The 15,872-nt window shown below is 43.9% G+C and overlaps 1 protein-coding gene across 2 annotated transcripts in view; it reads right to left on the reverse strand.

Annotated features, from left to right (window-relative positions):
• WDR70 (WD repeat domain 70) overlaps window positions 1-15,872 on the reverse strand; it is a 224,949-nt gene that overhangs the window by 204,753 nt on the left and 4,324 nt on the right. For both annotated transcript variants that reach the window (XM_083154608.1, XM_083154598.1), the window contains exons 4-5: window positions 15,431-15,539; window positions 8,356-8,512 (exon numbers count right to left, since the gene is read on the reverse strand). In XM_083154608.1, coding sequence (XP_083010734.1) covers window positions 8,356-8,512; window positions 15,431-15,539 — 266 coding nt within the window. The remainder of the gene's footprint in view (window positions 1-8,355; window positions 8,513-15,430; window positions 15,540-15,872) is intronic.

A 15,872-nucleotide genomic window follows, 5' to 3' on the forward strand; every position in this document is an offset into this window, starting at 1 on the left:
TCCATGTTCATACAAAATATATTAGGACCACTATTATGGTGGCAAGCAAACGCTAATGTATAGTAACCCACCCTAATCAATGCAAATGTGCTGAGAAATCAGACTATTGGTATTTTTTATTATTATTAAATAATAATAATAATAATAATAATAATATGAAATCTTATTATTAATAATAAAAAAAAAATATATATTAAATCTAACTTTATACAACAGAACTCAGGGTGAGGCGGTCAGATTGGGCCATTCCAAATTATCATCCACTTCAGACCCTGCATCCCAGATGCCGGTAATCCGTATGTAACCCCCTTTTAGCACACTTCGCTCTCATCGCTGAAAACAGACAGTTTCCAAGAAAAATAAAATTCCCTCTAATTGCAAATAATGACTTTACTGCCCTCTAGTGTCAGTCCTGATGTTTGCAATGGTCACCACTATACGCCTGAGCTTCTAATGTCTGAAAGGCTGACATTGACATCAATGAAACATACCGGCTGGGTTGCAGTTGGGCAATTTCCAGTTACTGTTATACTAAAACAACCAATGGAGATGTGAAAGACCTTGGTGAGGGGTCCAGGTCAGGGTTCTAGACACACAGGCTGCTTATCTAATATTATTCTTTTGCAGTGAGAGAATTTGGTTTCTACCAGTTGAGACCAGTTATTTTGGCTTCTATTACAGGGCTACTGAAAGGGAAATGATTAAAAATTGTATCACGCCAACGCACTATTATTATTTATTTAATTACAGTTTCTTATATAGCGCAGCAGGTTCCGTTGCGCTTTACAATAGTAGACAGTGATAAAACAAACTGGGTAACAACAGACAGACTTGGAGGTAGGAGGGCCCTGCTGCAAGCTTACAATCTATAGAGACATAGGAGGGAAACACAAGGACAGGCACCAGTAATAGCATAGCAGTCCCACCAAGTTATAGGTCCAGAAGGGAAGCTATATAATACATAAGTGCCTCAGAGGGTTATGCGTGTAGAACTTAAATATGATAGGCTTGCCTGAAGAGGTGAGTTTTCAGGGAACGCTTGAAAGTTTGGAGGCTAGTGGAGAGTCTTATTGTGCGTGGAAGGGCATTCCATAGGGTGGGAGCAGCCCGATGAAAGTCCTGTAATAGTGAATGGGAGCTAGTGATCCGTGCAGAGGAGAGACGCAGATCTTGTGCAGAGCGTAGTGGTCGAGATGGGAGATATTTTGTGATAAGTAAGGAGATATATGCTGGAGTAGAAGTGTTTTATATTGAATACGATAAGATACAGGCAACCAATGGAGGGACTGGCAGAGCGGATCAGCAGACGATGAGCGTCTTGCAAGGAAGATCAGCCTAGCAGCAGCATTTAAAATGGACTGCAGTGGTGAGAGTCTCAAGTCCTGACACTGGTAAATAGTTAGACCTGAAAATGGACATATTTACACTTAACTTACATAGCCCGCCCGCACCAGGGGTGCAGACATATCGCGTAAGATCTGCAGCTATATTGGTGCATGCTGCTGTGTGTCTGACAATCCATACACTTGCTGCAGAGGCGACCGGCGACGGACATCACAGCTGGGCGGGCATACTGTATGGAACTGCCCACCACGGTTGCGACAACACATTGGACCAACAATTGGTAAGTGCGGCTGTACAACCAATCGTCAGGTAGGTCAGCGGATCAGCCGGACGGTAATGTGTATCCAGCATTAGCCAAGAACATTCTGCTAAAACATAAATACTAAATATTTACAAAACTTTTGTAAGCGGATGCTTCTTTGACAGAAGCAGCGAGAAATTTAAAGTGGCACTAACATTCAGTCTAAACCCAGGTGTGCGTTACACTAAATATTAGTGCCTCTTTAAGGGGGGTATTCAATCTGGGATTAAGACAGTTGGAACGTCCTATCAGTCGGAATCCCAGGCTGTTTTCGGTCCGCTTGACTGCAACTCCATATTCAGAATTCAATGTTCTGACTGTCGAGTGTCGGAAAGTCCAAGGTTTGGAGAAAACGTACGTGGATTGTCGAAAAACAGCGGAGAACTCAACAATCCGCGGCCTTTTCCAACAAAACAGATCTGACTTGTTTTAAAGTCAGATCTGTTTCATCGAAAATGGTCTTCAATGCTGTGGGAAATGGATAGGCGACGGGCACTATTGCCACCTGAGATTGAATACCCCCCTAAATGTTCATCTCCAACTCGCCCCTTTTGTAAGTATGGGAAAACCCAGATTGTCACGCCAAACCAATGAGAAGCATTATTGTACCAGACATCAGGGGGGGTTATTCAGTCCCAGACAATATTTACGCAGTCTGAAAAATTTGCGACCGTTTCTGACATTGTAGCTCCGTCTATTAGTCGGATCTGCAGCAGCGACTCCAGGCTGAATACATCCTGGCCGCTATTTCCGACTATCGTAAATATTGGCCAGGATTGACCCCAGCTAATGCTAACGGATGTGTATTTATGTTTGTAGGTTTTCTTCTGGCATGTGCATGTTTTAACTAATTGTACAGTCACCTTTTTCACATAATACATTTCCTATGATTATGAATCTGACCGCCTGGATATTTCTGTTGGACAGCACCTTCGTAAAGCCGTAAAGGTGCCCATACACAGAGCAATGTTCTCCGTGCTTTTTGAACTAGATGTGATGCGATCTAGACCAAAAAGAACCAGCTGCACATACTTTTTTGTGTTGTGCGATGTGATGTGCGTGGGAGCGCGCATCGCACTGCACCCAAAAAACGCACCATGTATGGGCGGCTTAAGGGGGTTATTCTGGTTCACTCGCAAAGACAAGTTCCTTCTCAAATGGACAAAACCATGTGCACTGCACGTGGGGCAGATGTAACATGTGCAGAGAGAATTAGATTTGGGTGGGGTTTTACTTCAAAGTGTAAGTGTAATATTGCAGTGTAAAAATAAAGCAGTCAGTATTTTCCCTGCATAGAAACAAAATAACTCGCCCAAATCTAAATCTCTCTGCACATGTTACATCTGCCCCCCCTGCAGTGCACATGGTTTTGTCCATTTGAGAAGGAATTTGCCTGTTCGAGTGAACCAGAATAAGGGTCTAAGTGCTGAATTACCAGGGCAAGTTACGTTTAAGTCCTCCTATGATTGAGGTCCTACAGATGTGTCCTCATACTGCTAGCTTCAATACGCCATTCAGCGCGAGTTAGCTGAGTGCTCTTGCGTAAAATCCTTTTCTATGAATGTTCATCTAAGGCTGCGTCTACACATTGCGTTTTGACAGGTCCCTTTTAAAAAAAGGACCTGTTTGGCAGGAAGGAGCCTGCACATTTAAATCTATGGGTGCGTCTACACATTGCATTTTAGCTGGATGTAGTTGAACAGGAGCGGTTTAGCAGGATGTAGTTGAACAGGAGCGGTTTAGCAGGATGTAGTTGAACAGGAGCGGTTTAGCAGGATGTAGTTTAACAGGAGCGGTTTAGCAGGATGTAGTTGAACAGGAGCGGTTTAGCAGGATGTAGTTGAACAGGAGCGGTTTAGCAGGATGTAGTTGAACAGGAGCGGTTTACATCACCGTTATGTTTTGTATCAAAATGTCACAAATTAATCGGTGTCTCATTAAATGGGTTTGTCGCATCAGATTGGTGCAAGACGAGCCTCACAGGACCCGACACATCGAGACTAGGAAAATAACAAAATAAACCCAATTACATCGGCACTGTAATCTATACACAAGGCGTGTCTTTTTCAATGCCGTTATATTTCCAGTTTGGTTAAATGAACTAATATCTGTGTAATGTTAATTGTGCAATGTTTATGACCACAGGTAAAGTTAATTACGCATTTTACGTTTGCTAAGGGTTCTGGGATCTGCGGTTAAGACCCTATTAGACCTTCCTACGCAACATATATTAGGGATAACGTCACCAGCCTATGTGCGAGGCTGGCTAGCTGCCATGTGACAGCGGGGACAAAGAATGCGTTTATTACGCTGCAATTTACGGAGAGGCACTGGCATGGCGCTCGCAGAGAAATGCAGCATGACCAGTATGAAATAAAATGCTAACAATAGTCATCTCCAAGAATAATGATCCCAAATAGGGGTTTTCCTAACAACTGGGTGAGTAAGAGCATCTACACTTCACATGCACGTGGCACCAAGCTTCTCAGAGCGCGGACTGGCATCCAGACATAACATTCTGCCACAAGGTCATTTATGCTGCTGGAATAACAAGACTGGGGGCAGAGATGATAAATGAGGGGCTGTCCGTCCTGGGCCTGCATACAAGGTTTCATACTTGGCACAGCCACCCTGTAAATCTCTCGTAGGCCTTTCCCTGCTTTATGCTATGGTTTGTATAGGTTGGAAGAAGGCAGCGATTCATCGTACAGATTTATGAGCTGGCACCATGTGGGAATGCAAGGATCCATCACACAGTAGGTTGCTGGGTGCTCTGGCAGGGAACAGATACTACATATTATTATTATCATTATATACAGGTCAGGTCACAGCACTCACTTATAAATTCCCTTAAACAACTCTTAAAGCAGGCATGTTCAAACTATGGCCCTCCAGCTGTTGTGGAACTACAAGTCCCATCATGCCTTGCCACAGTTTTGCTATTAAGGAATGCTAAAGCCATGGCAAGGTATGCTGGGATGTGTAGTTTCACAACAGCTGGAGGGCCACAGTTTGGACATGCCTGTTTTTAAGGGACACTACATAACAAAATACTATGAAGACGACGTACAGTATATTTTAGATGGTGCAGCTGCTGTGTAGTTACAGCAGTGTTTCCCAACCATGGTCGCATACATCCCAACATGACCCATTCCAGGAGGTACACAATGCTCTGCTCCTGGACTTCCTTGCTAGTTGCAGTTGCAGTGGTGGCGCTGTATGACAGTCCAAACTTCATAGAGGGGAGCCCAACCAACTGCCACCCCAAATACTACAGTCTGGAACTCACTGGCAGGTGGTGTGGTTCCCCTATTTGAATGTTGGACTGTGCTGCTGCCCCAGCTCTGCAACTGCCACCTGAAGTCCAGGAACGGAGCATGTTGTCAATTCCGGAATGGGTCATGTTGGGAGATATGCAGTCCGCAAAGCACACTCTGATGGAGGTTTCAAAATGAAAAGAGGTGATGTTGCCCATAGCAACCAATGAGATTCGGTCTATCATTTCTCTATTGCAGGGGTCCTCAAACTATTTTGCTCTGGGACCCCATCAGACAATAAAAATAAATGCGGGACCCCAGCAAGTTACTGCAGAAGGTCATCACATCACATGTGTAGTCAGCAGACAGCACATACATGGCAGCATTGTGGAGGCACAAAATGATGGGAGGAGCCTGAAGTAACAGACTATTCAACAGATATTTCAGACTCCTTCAATCACTGACAGATTAGAAAAGTCATCAGCCTGATGGTCAGCAACATGGAGTCGCGGCCCCATGCTGAGAAGGTCGGGACCCACTTTGGGGTCAGGACCCACAGTTTGAGAACCGCTGCTCTATTGCATCCTAGAAAATGATAGACAGAATCGGATTACCTCTTTTCATTTTTAGATGCTTTAACAGTCCAGGGCTCAAGAATAGCCAATTATTTTTAATTTAACCATGTGTGCTCAAGCATGAATATCACTGAACTCTGGACCGTTACACCCCTTTCACACTGCACTTATAACCAGTGTAAAAGAAACAAAAAGTGAATAATATAGGTGGACAACCCGGCAATTCAACCCAGATTAAAAGAAGGGATAAACCGGGTTGCCCTATGTATAATTGGCAACCCAGGTTTAGCATGAAAGGTGTGACCCAGCTTGGACCCAGGTTCAAAATTCCAGGTCCGTCCCAGGTTTGCGATGTGAAAGCGGTATTAGGGGTATATTCACCTCCGTATGTGCTGGGCACATAGAGTAACGTGGACAGCTGCCTCCCCAGCCCCAATAGTGAAGCAGCAGGGACCATGGCCCCTCCCCCAGCCAGGCCCCAACATCCCAGCGCGCACTGCCCCTGCTCGCATCCTTGCAGGATCACTGCTTTAGTAAATATACCCCTTAGTGTGCATTGAAGACTGAGGTTGGGAAACACAGAGTAACATAATAAATGAATGCTGGAATTTTCCCATGAGAGCTTGGCTACAATTATTTATTTATTTACAGTTTATTATATAGCGCATACATATTCTGCAGCGCTTTACAGAGAATAGTTGAACATTCACATCAGTCCCTGCCCCAGTGGAGCTTACACTCTATATTCCCTACCACATATACGCATACACAGACATTCTAGGGTTAATTTTGTTGGGAGCCAATTAGCCTACCAGTATATTTTTGTATTGTGGGTGGAAACCGGAGTATCTGGAGGAAACCCACGCAAGCACGGGGAGAATATACAAACTCCACACAGTTAGAGCCATGGTGGGGATCGAACCCATGACCTCAGTGCTGTGAGGCAGGCAGCAATGCTAACCATTACACCATCCATACTGTCCACAAGCTGAGATGATGGTATTATAGATGGTAATAGATGTTACTTAAGCAGCAGCTGCCGGGAATGACACCGGGAACCTATCATAGCCGTACAAAATCATTCAACTATAAACTTATATAAACTGCGCAAGTGAATAAAGCCACACAGCAATAGCTGCACTACTGGGCATAATAATAACCAGTCCAGTCTGATGCCTTGAGGCTGATACTTAGACAGGGCGATATAGAGCTCGTCTATCTGCCAGCATTCATGGGAGACCAGAACTTATGTGACTGGTAACCTCATTCCAACCTCTTCATTATATTCTTTCTTCTGCCAGGAGCTCAACTAGCTTCTAGTTCTAGACTGTTATGTGCAAGGTGATAATGCACCAGCCAATCAGTTACTAACTTCCAATTTACATATTGGAGCTGATTGGCTGGTGCATTGTCACCTTGCACATAACGTTCTTTATGGGGATAGATACCACTTCTCCAAGCTTTATACATTTACCCCCGAGTCCTTCTCCTTACATCTCCAGCCTCCTATTCACGCAGTTCTGCTGCCCACGGGTTGGGACCATTTGGTGTACAGTATGTTGGTCAACAAGCATTAGGTCGACATGGGTCTAGGTCGACACAAGCATGAGGTCGACAGTCAAAAGGTCGACATGGGGTCTTTCACTGTTTTTTTTTAGTACTGAGATATATACCAGATTGTGCTAGAAGCACCAGTGTGTGAAACTCCAGGCAGGAATGAGGAACTGATACATAAAAAGAGAAAAAAATATTGACGGGAGCGCAAAATCACAAGAGATATATATATATACTGTATATTAAAACGTTTCACCCAAAAAATTTTACATAGGTAAAAAGTAGAATATATTTATTCCAAACGATAATAAAACATAAAATACATTTATTCTGAATAGTAGTTAGTTACTTTCCAATTGGTGATTTCACCTAGGAGTTTTGATACCCGATTCGACCATAAGTGTGTATTGGTCTGAGATAACCCTACGCGTTTGGTCCCTTGGGGATTTCTTCAGGGGTAACAAAGGATCAATTGGTAACCGCTTTCAGACGGAAATAGACAAAATATAAAATACTCTAAGGTATATCGATAGGAAGGGTAACAAAGCTTAATTTCATATACCAAAGTATGGCTTCAATCAAGGTCGGAAATAATGAACATGATTAGAAAGCTATCCAATTGATGTCTTCACAAATTCAGTAGAATATTCAGTAGCTGGGATGTGAAAGGTGTCCACAGTCAGAATACAGAGACTGTGATATACCTTAGAGTATTTTATGCTTTGTCTATTTCCGTCTGAAAGCTGTTATCAATTGATCCTTTGTTACCCCTGAAGAAGTCCCCAAGGGACGAAACGCGTAGGATTATCTCAGACCAATACACACTTATGGTCGAATCGGGTATCAAAATTCTTATGTGAATTCACCAATTGGAAAGTTCCCAACTACTATTCAGAATAAATGTATTTTATGTTTTATTATTGTTCGGAATAAATATATTCTACTTTTTACCTATGTAAAATTTTTTGGGTGAAATACATTCAAGCGCACCTCTATATCTTTCTTTCTTTCTATCTGTCCACTGGACCTCTATTGAAGTGCTGGTATTCAAATAGCGCAGGTTAAGGTCACAACCCCCATTCGATTGTGAATATATTAAAATGTAACTTTTATTTTCTTAGTATTTTAAGACTGCTTTATAATATACTTTAAGGGAGGTAGCAGTGAGATAGTAAGGGTTAAAAATCACATACGTAGACACAAAAACATGCACAGATTGTGCTTTATTGTGAAATAAAGAAAAGAAAGTGGTGTATTACCGGGAGTGCGAGAAGTTTCAGGGAACATACAGAGCCTTACATCAGAGAACAGATCTTAAACTTACGTCATCATCGTCGTCATTGTCCTCATCCTCCTCATCACTGTCTTTGTAACCGGGAGGAAGGGGAGGGCCAATCATTTCATTGTCATGCGGGTCCTGGGAAACGCTGGCTGGTGCCGGTGGGCCGATCAGCTCATCATCAGAGCTGTCCTCTGATCCACTATGAGGGAACAGGCAGATCTTTCAGTAAATGAGAGTATTAAAACCGAAATAAAGAGGTAGTGCAGGCTTGGCCAACCTGTGGCTCTTCGGATGTTGTGAAACTACAAATCCCATCATGCCTTGCCACAGTTTTGCTATAAGGTAGTGTTAAAACTGTGGCAAGGCATGCTGGGATTTGTAGTTTGACAACATCTGGAGAGCCACAGGTTGGCCAGGCCTGAGGTAGTTTGTACAGTTATGTCAATACACAGCAACAACATACATAAAAGACATAGCAGATACTAACTCTCTGCAGTGTCAGAGGGATCACACAGGAGCTGTGACAACTGCACTCCCTGAGCTTTAAGTGCTGTGGTGCAGCGATTACCTGTATTGTATTATTGGGCTCTCATAAACCTTTATAAAAGATGTGACAGAACAACAGAAAGAAGTTCTGCGTCACTACAGAAAAGCATCTGCCTTTTGTAAAGAGGAGCAGTCATTCGTCATTCTGTTCTCACCACTGGGACGCGGCAGAGGGACAGTAAAAGCTGCATTCATTATTTTGAGAAGAACCACAGCAAGTTTACAGTCAAACGGGCCGTTTCGATGCTGACCGCGAATTTGCACCGGCCAGCGTTCAGGTAGACGCCACCTCGCTAGGGTGAAATCCTGGCTTACTAATCAATGTGATCGCTGAGCGAATGGATGTGTAGGGCCGCTGATCTATTCGCAGCCGTGAAAACAATCTTCAAAACCATTCGTAAGCCGCTCACCATCGAATTATTTTTCCACTGGGCGCAGTCATCAAAGGCTCAGAGTAGCCAGGGACTTATTCGGTGGCTGTGCTGAATACAGGCGGTTTTCTCTGCACTCCAATGAAACGGCAGCTTCCCACCCCAAAATGCCTACTTCCTATCAATCACCTTGTGAATGGCCAGCGATTAAAAATAGGAGGAGACGTTTATTGCAGGACGGCCTCACACTCGCGTACTACAGGCCGTATGCAAAAGCGGTCTATCAATTATCGTCCGCAGTGCGAATTCACGCCTGTGCAGTTAGGTCTGAATGAATTACCCCCAAAGATCCGACAGCAGAAGTAGATCACACGTCTATCACAATGTACTGGAGCATTGTGTACTTATTCCTGGTATATAAACAAGCACCTAACTGACATTCCCCCAAGAGATGCTAGACCTGGACACTCTCCAAAATTAATTTTTTTGTACTTAATAAAGGGCGATTTAATTAAATGGGATGGGCAAACTGTACCATTAGGTAAAGGCACAATGCAGCGCGCAGCAACGCAGGTTTATCTTAGCACCACACAGATGTGTATATAAATACTTGCGATGTTGCAGGTACTGTGCTGTACGTCGTAGTGCACATATGTGCACATCAAACAACGCACTGATGCTAAAATGGACAAAACCCTGTAAAGTAAATAGTACTTATGTCTTCTCTAGGGCACAGCAGACCACCTGTAGCACTATATAACAGGATAATAATGTGTATGGGGTTAAATGACTAAGTATTGGGTTCTAATATCCAGCCGAAATTTAGAAGGGCTACGTTTTTACCATTTTATTTTATTTACAGTTTCTTATATAGAGCAGCATATTCTGTTGCGCTTTACACTTGGAAGTGATCAAACAAACTGGGTAGTAACAAACTGACATAGAGGTAGGAGGGCCCTGCTCGCAAGTTTACAATCTATAGGGATAATAGGAGGGGTACATAAGGATAGGATTCCATAGCATGGCAGTTCCACCAGATTACATGACAGTCTTGATGGGATGCAGTTAGATATGAATGATACATCAGGTTAGGTGGGGGTTCTGGAATATGATAGGCTTGCCTGAAGAGGTGAGTTTTCAGGGAACGCTTGAAAGTTTGGAGGCTAGAGGAGAGTCTTATGCTGCTTTCCCACTGCAGACCAGTTTAAAGTACTGGTAATTTTAAATGGTATTTAAAACGGTATTAGCATTCCCACTGCAGCAGATTACCGTTTTAAATACCATTTAAGTACCATTCCCATTGCAGTGAACCGTGTAAAATGTAGAGTGCCTAACCCCCCCTTCCCCCAGTGCAAAGAGTGCCTAATCCCCCCCCCCCCCAGTGTAAATAGTGCCTAACCCCCCCGTACCTGCCCTGTGCCCCCACCTCCCCTCCCCTTGTACTTACCTGTGGGCAGTGGGGAGGCAGCGGGGGTCATTGCAGGGTCCATGCAGGATACAGGCAGTCCCAGTGCCTGATGAGACCTAGTAGTACTCACTTTGCGCATATGTAATGAGTGCACGTGCATACTAATGAGCCGCTCATTACATATGCGCATATGTAATGAGCGGCTCATTAGTATGCACGTGCACACATTACACATGCACAATGTGCAAACTACTAGGTTTCATCAGGCACTGGGACTGCCTGGAGGCTAAATAACGTTTAAGAGGCATTCCCACTGCCTCTTAAACGTTATTTAGCCGCGTAGGACTCTGCTTTGAAAACGGGTTGAAATACCGTTTAACTTTAAACGGTATTTCAACTCTGGCGCTTTCCCACTGCAGCCTTAAACAGTATTTTGCCCTCAAAAATCGGCAATATACCGTTTTAAGGCTGCAGTGGGAAAGGGGCATGAATGTGTGCAGAAGGGCATTTCATAGGGTGGGTGCTGCCCAACAACAATCATGCAAGTGTAAGTGGGAGAGAGTAATGAGTGTGGATGAGAGACGCAGATCTTGTGCAGAGCGGAGGTTGGGTGGGGATATATTTCGAGATAAGCGAAGAGATAGAAGTCGGTGTAGTCAGAGTGATGGCTTTGTATGTAAGTAGAAGTATTTTATATTGAATGCGATAATATACAGGCAATCAATGGAGGGACTGACAGAGCGGATCAGCAGACGATGAACGTCTAGCTAGGAAGATCAGCCTCGCAGCTGCATTCAAAATGGATTGTAGAGGTGAGAGTCTTTTATTAGGAAGTCCGGTAAGGAGGCCATTGCAATAGTCAATGCGTGATATAATGAGCACATAGATTAGTTTTTGCAGTGACTTGTGTAAGATATGGACACATTTTGGATATGTTTTTTAGATGGATAGAACATGATTTAGAGACAGATTGAATGTGAGGAGTAGCTGGAGCAACTTCACCAAGGGCTGTTTGTAGAGTCCGATTCAGGTGGGATAAAGCGATCCCGGGACAGGTAATGCCCCACACACAAGGTTCCATGTGGTCTATTTTTCTATTCGTTTTTGCATATACTGTATAAGCAAAACTAAATCAAAATCAAATGCATTCGATTTCAATGCGATTCTGATGTGCGGCCTCGAAACACTATATATATATATTACAGATCTGAATGTGAATGTGAGTGAAGGAACCAGTGGTAGGACTGTGTATATGCACAACTGGGACAGTAATATACCCACCCCACCTCCTTCACTGTTATTAGGCCTGGAGGTGTGTGTGAAGTGGAAACCACCATGTGACAGTGCTGCAGGTGAGGCCGTGTCTGATTGCGTGAGCCAGGTTTCTGTAATAGCCAGCAGGTTGAAGTTGCCAGAGATGAAGAGGTCACGGATTGAATTTGTACGCTAGATTTCTATATTGCTTTGACTCAGCTGAATGTGAGTGTGGCAGGTGGTTAGTGTGCAGGATTGTTGTTGGGCAGCACCCACCCTATGGAATGCCCTTCTGCACACATTCATGCCCCTTTCCCACTGCAGCCTTAAAACGGTATATTGCCGATTTTTGAGGGCAAAATACTGTTTAAGGCTGCAGTGGGAAAGCGCCAGAGTTGAAATACCATTTAAAGTTAAACGGTATTTCAACCCGTTTTCAAAGCAGAGTCCTACACGGCTAAATAACGTTTAAGAGGCAGTGGGAATGCCTCTTAAACGTTATTTAGCCTCCAGGCAGTCCCAGTGCCTGATGAGACCTAGTAGTTCTCACTTTGCGCATATGTAATGAGTGCACGTGCATACTAATGAGCCGCTCATTACATATGCGCATATGTAATTAGCGGCTCATTAGTATGCACGTGCACACATTACACATGCACAATGTGCAAACTACTAGGTTTCATCAGGCACTGGGACTGCCTGGAGGCTAAATAACGTTTAAGAGGCATTCCCACTGCCTCTTAAACGTTATTTAGCCGTGTAGGACTCTGCTTTGAAAACGGGTTGAAATACCGTTTAACTTTTAACGGTATTTCAACTCTGGCGCTTTCCCACTGCAGCCTTAAACAGTATTTTGCCCTCAAAAATCGGCAATATACCGTTTTAAGGCTGCAGTGGGAAAGGGGCATGAATGTGTGCAGAAGGGCATTCCATAGGGTGGGTGCTGCCCAACAACAATCATGCAAGTGTAAGTGGGAGAGAGTAATGAGTGTGGATGAGAGACGCAGATCTTGTGCAGAGCGGAGGTTGGGTGGGGATATATTTTGAGATAAGCGAAGAGATAGAAGTCGGTGTAGTCAGAGTGATGGCTTTGTATGTAAGTAGAAGTATTTTATATTGAATGCGATAATATACAGGCAATCAATGGAGGGACTGACAGAGCGGATCAGCAGACGATGAACGTCTAGCTAGGAAGATCAGCCTCGCAGCTGCATTCAAAATGGATTGTAGAGGTGAGAGTCTTTTATTAGGAAGTCCGGTAAGGAGGCCATTGCAATAGTCAATGCGTGATATAATGAGCACATAGATTAGTTTTTGCAGTGACTTGTGTAAGATATGGACACATTTTGGATATGTTTTTTAGATGGATAGAACATGATTTAGAGACAGATTGAATGTGAGGAGTAGCTGGAGCAACTTCACCAAGGGCTGTTTGTAGAGTCCGATTCAGGTGGGATAAAGCGATCCCGGGACAGGTAATGCCCCACACACAAGGTTCCATGTGGTCTATTTTTCTATTTGTTTTTGCATATACTGTATAAGCAAAACTGAATCGAAATCAAATGCATTCGATTTCAATGCGATTCTGATGTGCGGCCTCGAAACACTATATATATATATATTACAGATCTGAATGTGAATGTGAGTGAAGGAACCAGTGGTAGGACTGTGTATATGCACAACTGGGACAGTAATATACCCACCCCACCTCCTTCACTGTTATTAGGCCTGGAGGTGTGTGTGAAGTGGAAACCACCATGTGACAGTGCTGCAGGTGAGGCCGTGTCTGATGGCGTGAGCAAGGTTTCTGTAATGGCCAGCAGGTTGAAGTTGCCAGAGATGAAGAGGTCACGGATTGAATTTGTACGCTAGATTTCTATATTGCTTTGACTCAGCTGAATGTGAGTGTGGCAGGTGGTCAGGGCCTGGATTTGTGGATATATCACCAGCTAATAAAAGCAGAAGAGCTAAATAAATGTTAGTGGAGGTTTGTGAATGTTTTGTGTGTTGGCAAGTTGTGGATGTGAAAGTGCAGGTAGAGAAGTAAGTAAAAAGCTCATGCTGTTATGAAGAGGGGAGTGAATAATGGAAGCAGAGATGTGCACAGATAGGGACAGTTGTAGGGGTAGTGTAGGATGAGTAGATTTTGAAAAGAATGCCATGACATGATACGACGATGAATAGTTTGGTGAGCATGCTTTTTGTCAACAGGCTAACGTAAATATTAGAAAGCGAATGAGTATAAGTTGGTTCTACAATTACCTTGCCTTAATGCTATCATAACGTGCCCATAGACGTTGCAATTTTAACATGCGTTTTGAACTTTCAAAGTTCAAAACGCATCGCATTGGTTAGAATCGCACAGTGTACCTGCGGGGATGTGATGCTATGCGCGTCCCCGCGGGTACAATATTGTATAGCACAATCTGCAGGCAGTACTTTTTGTGCTACATCGCATCACTTTTGTAGTACATGCAATGCGATGTCCATTAGGTAACTATAAACTTTAAAAAAAAACGGCAAAAATCGCACCGCAACAGTACAGTACTGTACATCGCATCGCATCCCCTACAAGTGCCAAATGGCACGGCACCTTGAAGTTCAAAACGCACAGCACGTTAAAATCGAAACGTGTATGGACACCTTAAGGAAAAATACTTCTAGTTATCATGTCCAATATGTTTGTACAATGAGCAGATATAAATACCAGTAATTACAGGTAAAATGGAAAGTTTGGTCTGATCCAGTGCTGCGAGTCCAGGTTGTACACAGTCAGGTAATACTAGCCATCTTACATTGGTAAAAACATTGTTCATTTAAATGTTGTGCATTAACACATTCTGAAGTGCCGGGTTTTAGAAACCCAATTCTTATTGGGCCTATACACGGGGCAATTTCAGGGAATTTTGTAAGCGGCTTCATTTGACTCGATCGCTTAGAAAATGGCCCTACAGGTGCAGCAGCTCCGAGTGTAGCAGCCATGGTGATAGAGATGCGGAGAGCAAGCATACTGGATAAATGTAGTTAAATCGCCGGTCAGGGCCAGTGTTCTCACCGGAGACCACTGGCCCTGACAGATCGCGCAGCACACAGCGCCGACACATCACTGTGTGCTGAGCGATATTGCTGAGCGATTTAGCATCGCACAGCAAAATCTCTATGTGTGTAGGCCCCATTAGAGGGTCACATGCAGCATTTTGATATCAGAATCAATAGAGTGGCTAAAATTATGTCCCCTATTCACTCTCATGACATTGCCCTCAACAGAACAAAGACCAAACCCTCTGCCCCAACCAATGAGACGGAATTAGCGCCAGACACTTGGGGCGTGATGTAATGTCGCCCGAATTCAGCGGCAGTGTGGGATGCCGGCCAAACTTGGAAGTGTTTTTTACAGTCACTTACAAGGCAAATCTATGTCTTATAAGCGATTGCCCCTTTACAAAAACATCCAGGTTCCGCCGGCATCCCGCACTGCTGCCGAACTTGGACGGCATTACATCCCGTCCTACAGCTGGGTGAGTGATGCATACTGTACCTGGAGCTGGAGTCAGCAGATTTCAGCCCGGAGCCAGATGCTACATTCTTGGACCCCGTGCCAGTTGCTGGGAGTTTATCAGTCGGCTCGTCTCCTCTCTCTCGTGCTTCTGTAATGATAAAAGTATGGTAAATGTTATTACTCACATGGATTCTATAATAAGGAAGCGATCTGCATGAGAGCTCTCTATATGACTACAATCTAGGATAAGAATTTTACCTCAGATACTGTCCAAAAAATGAAGTGGTGGAGAATGCTGCATCCACTTAGATGGAGTTGCTGGTACGATATAATGCAAATGTTAGCCTCAGCTATCCCCGTGTTCTGGCATGTGTTGAATATACAAGCCCTGAGATGTCCATTTAGGGCAGGCATGTCCAAACTGCGGCCCGCCAGCTGTTGTGAAACTACACATCCCAGCATGCCTTGCCATAGTTTTAGC

Source organism: Crinia signifera, chromosome 1, assembly GCF_055691185.1.
Source record: "Crinia signifera chromosome 1, ASM5569118v1, whole genome shotgun sequence".
NCBI lineage: Eukaryota > Metazoa > Chordata > Amphibia > Anura > Myobatrachidae > Crinia > Crinia signifera.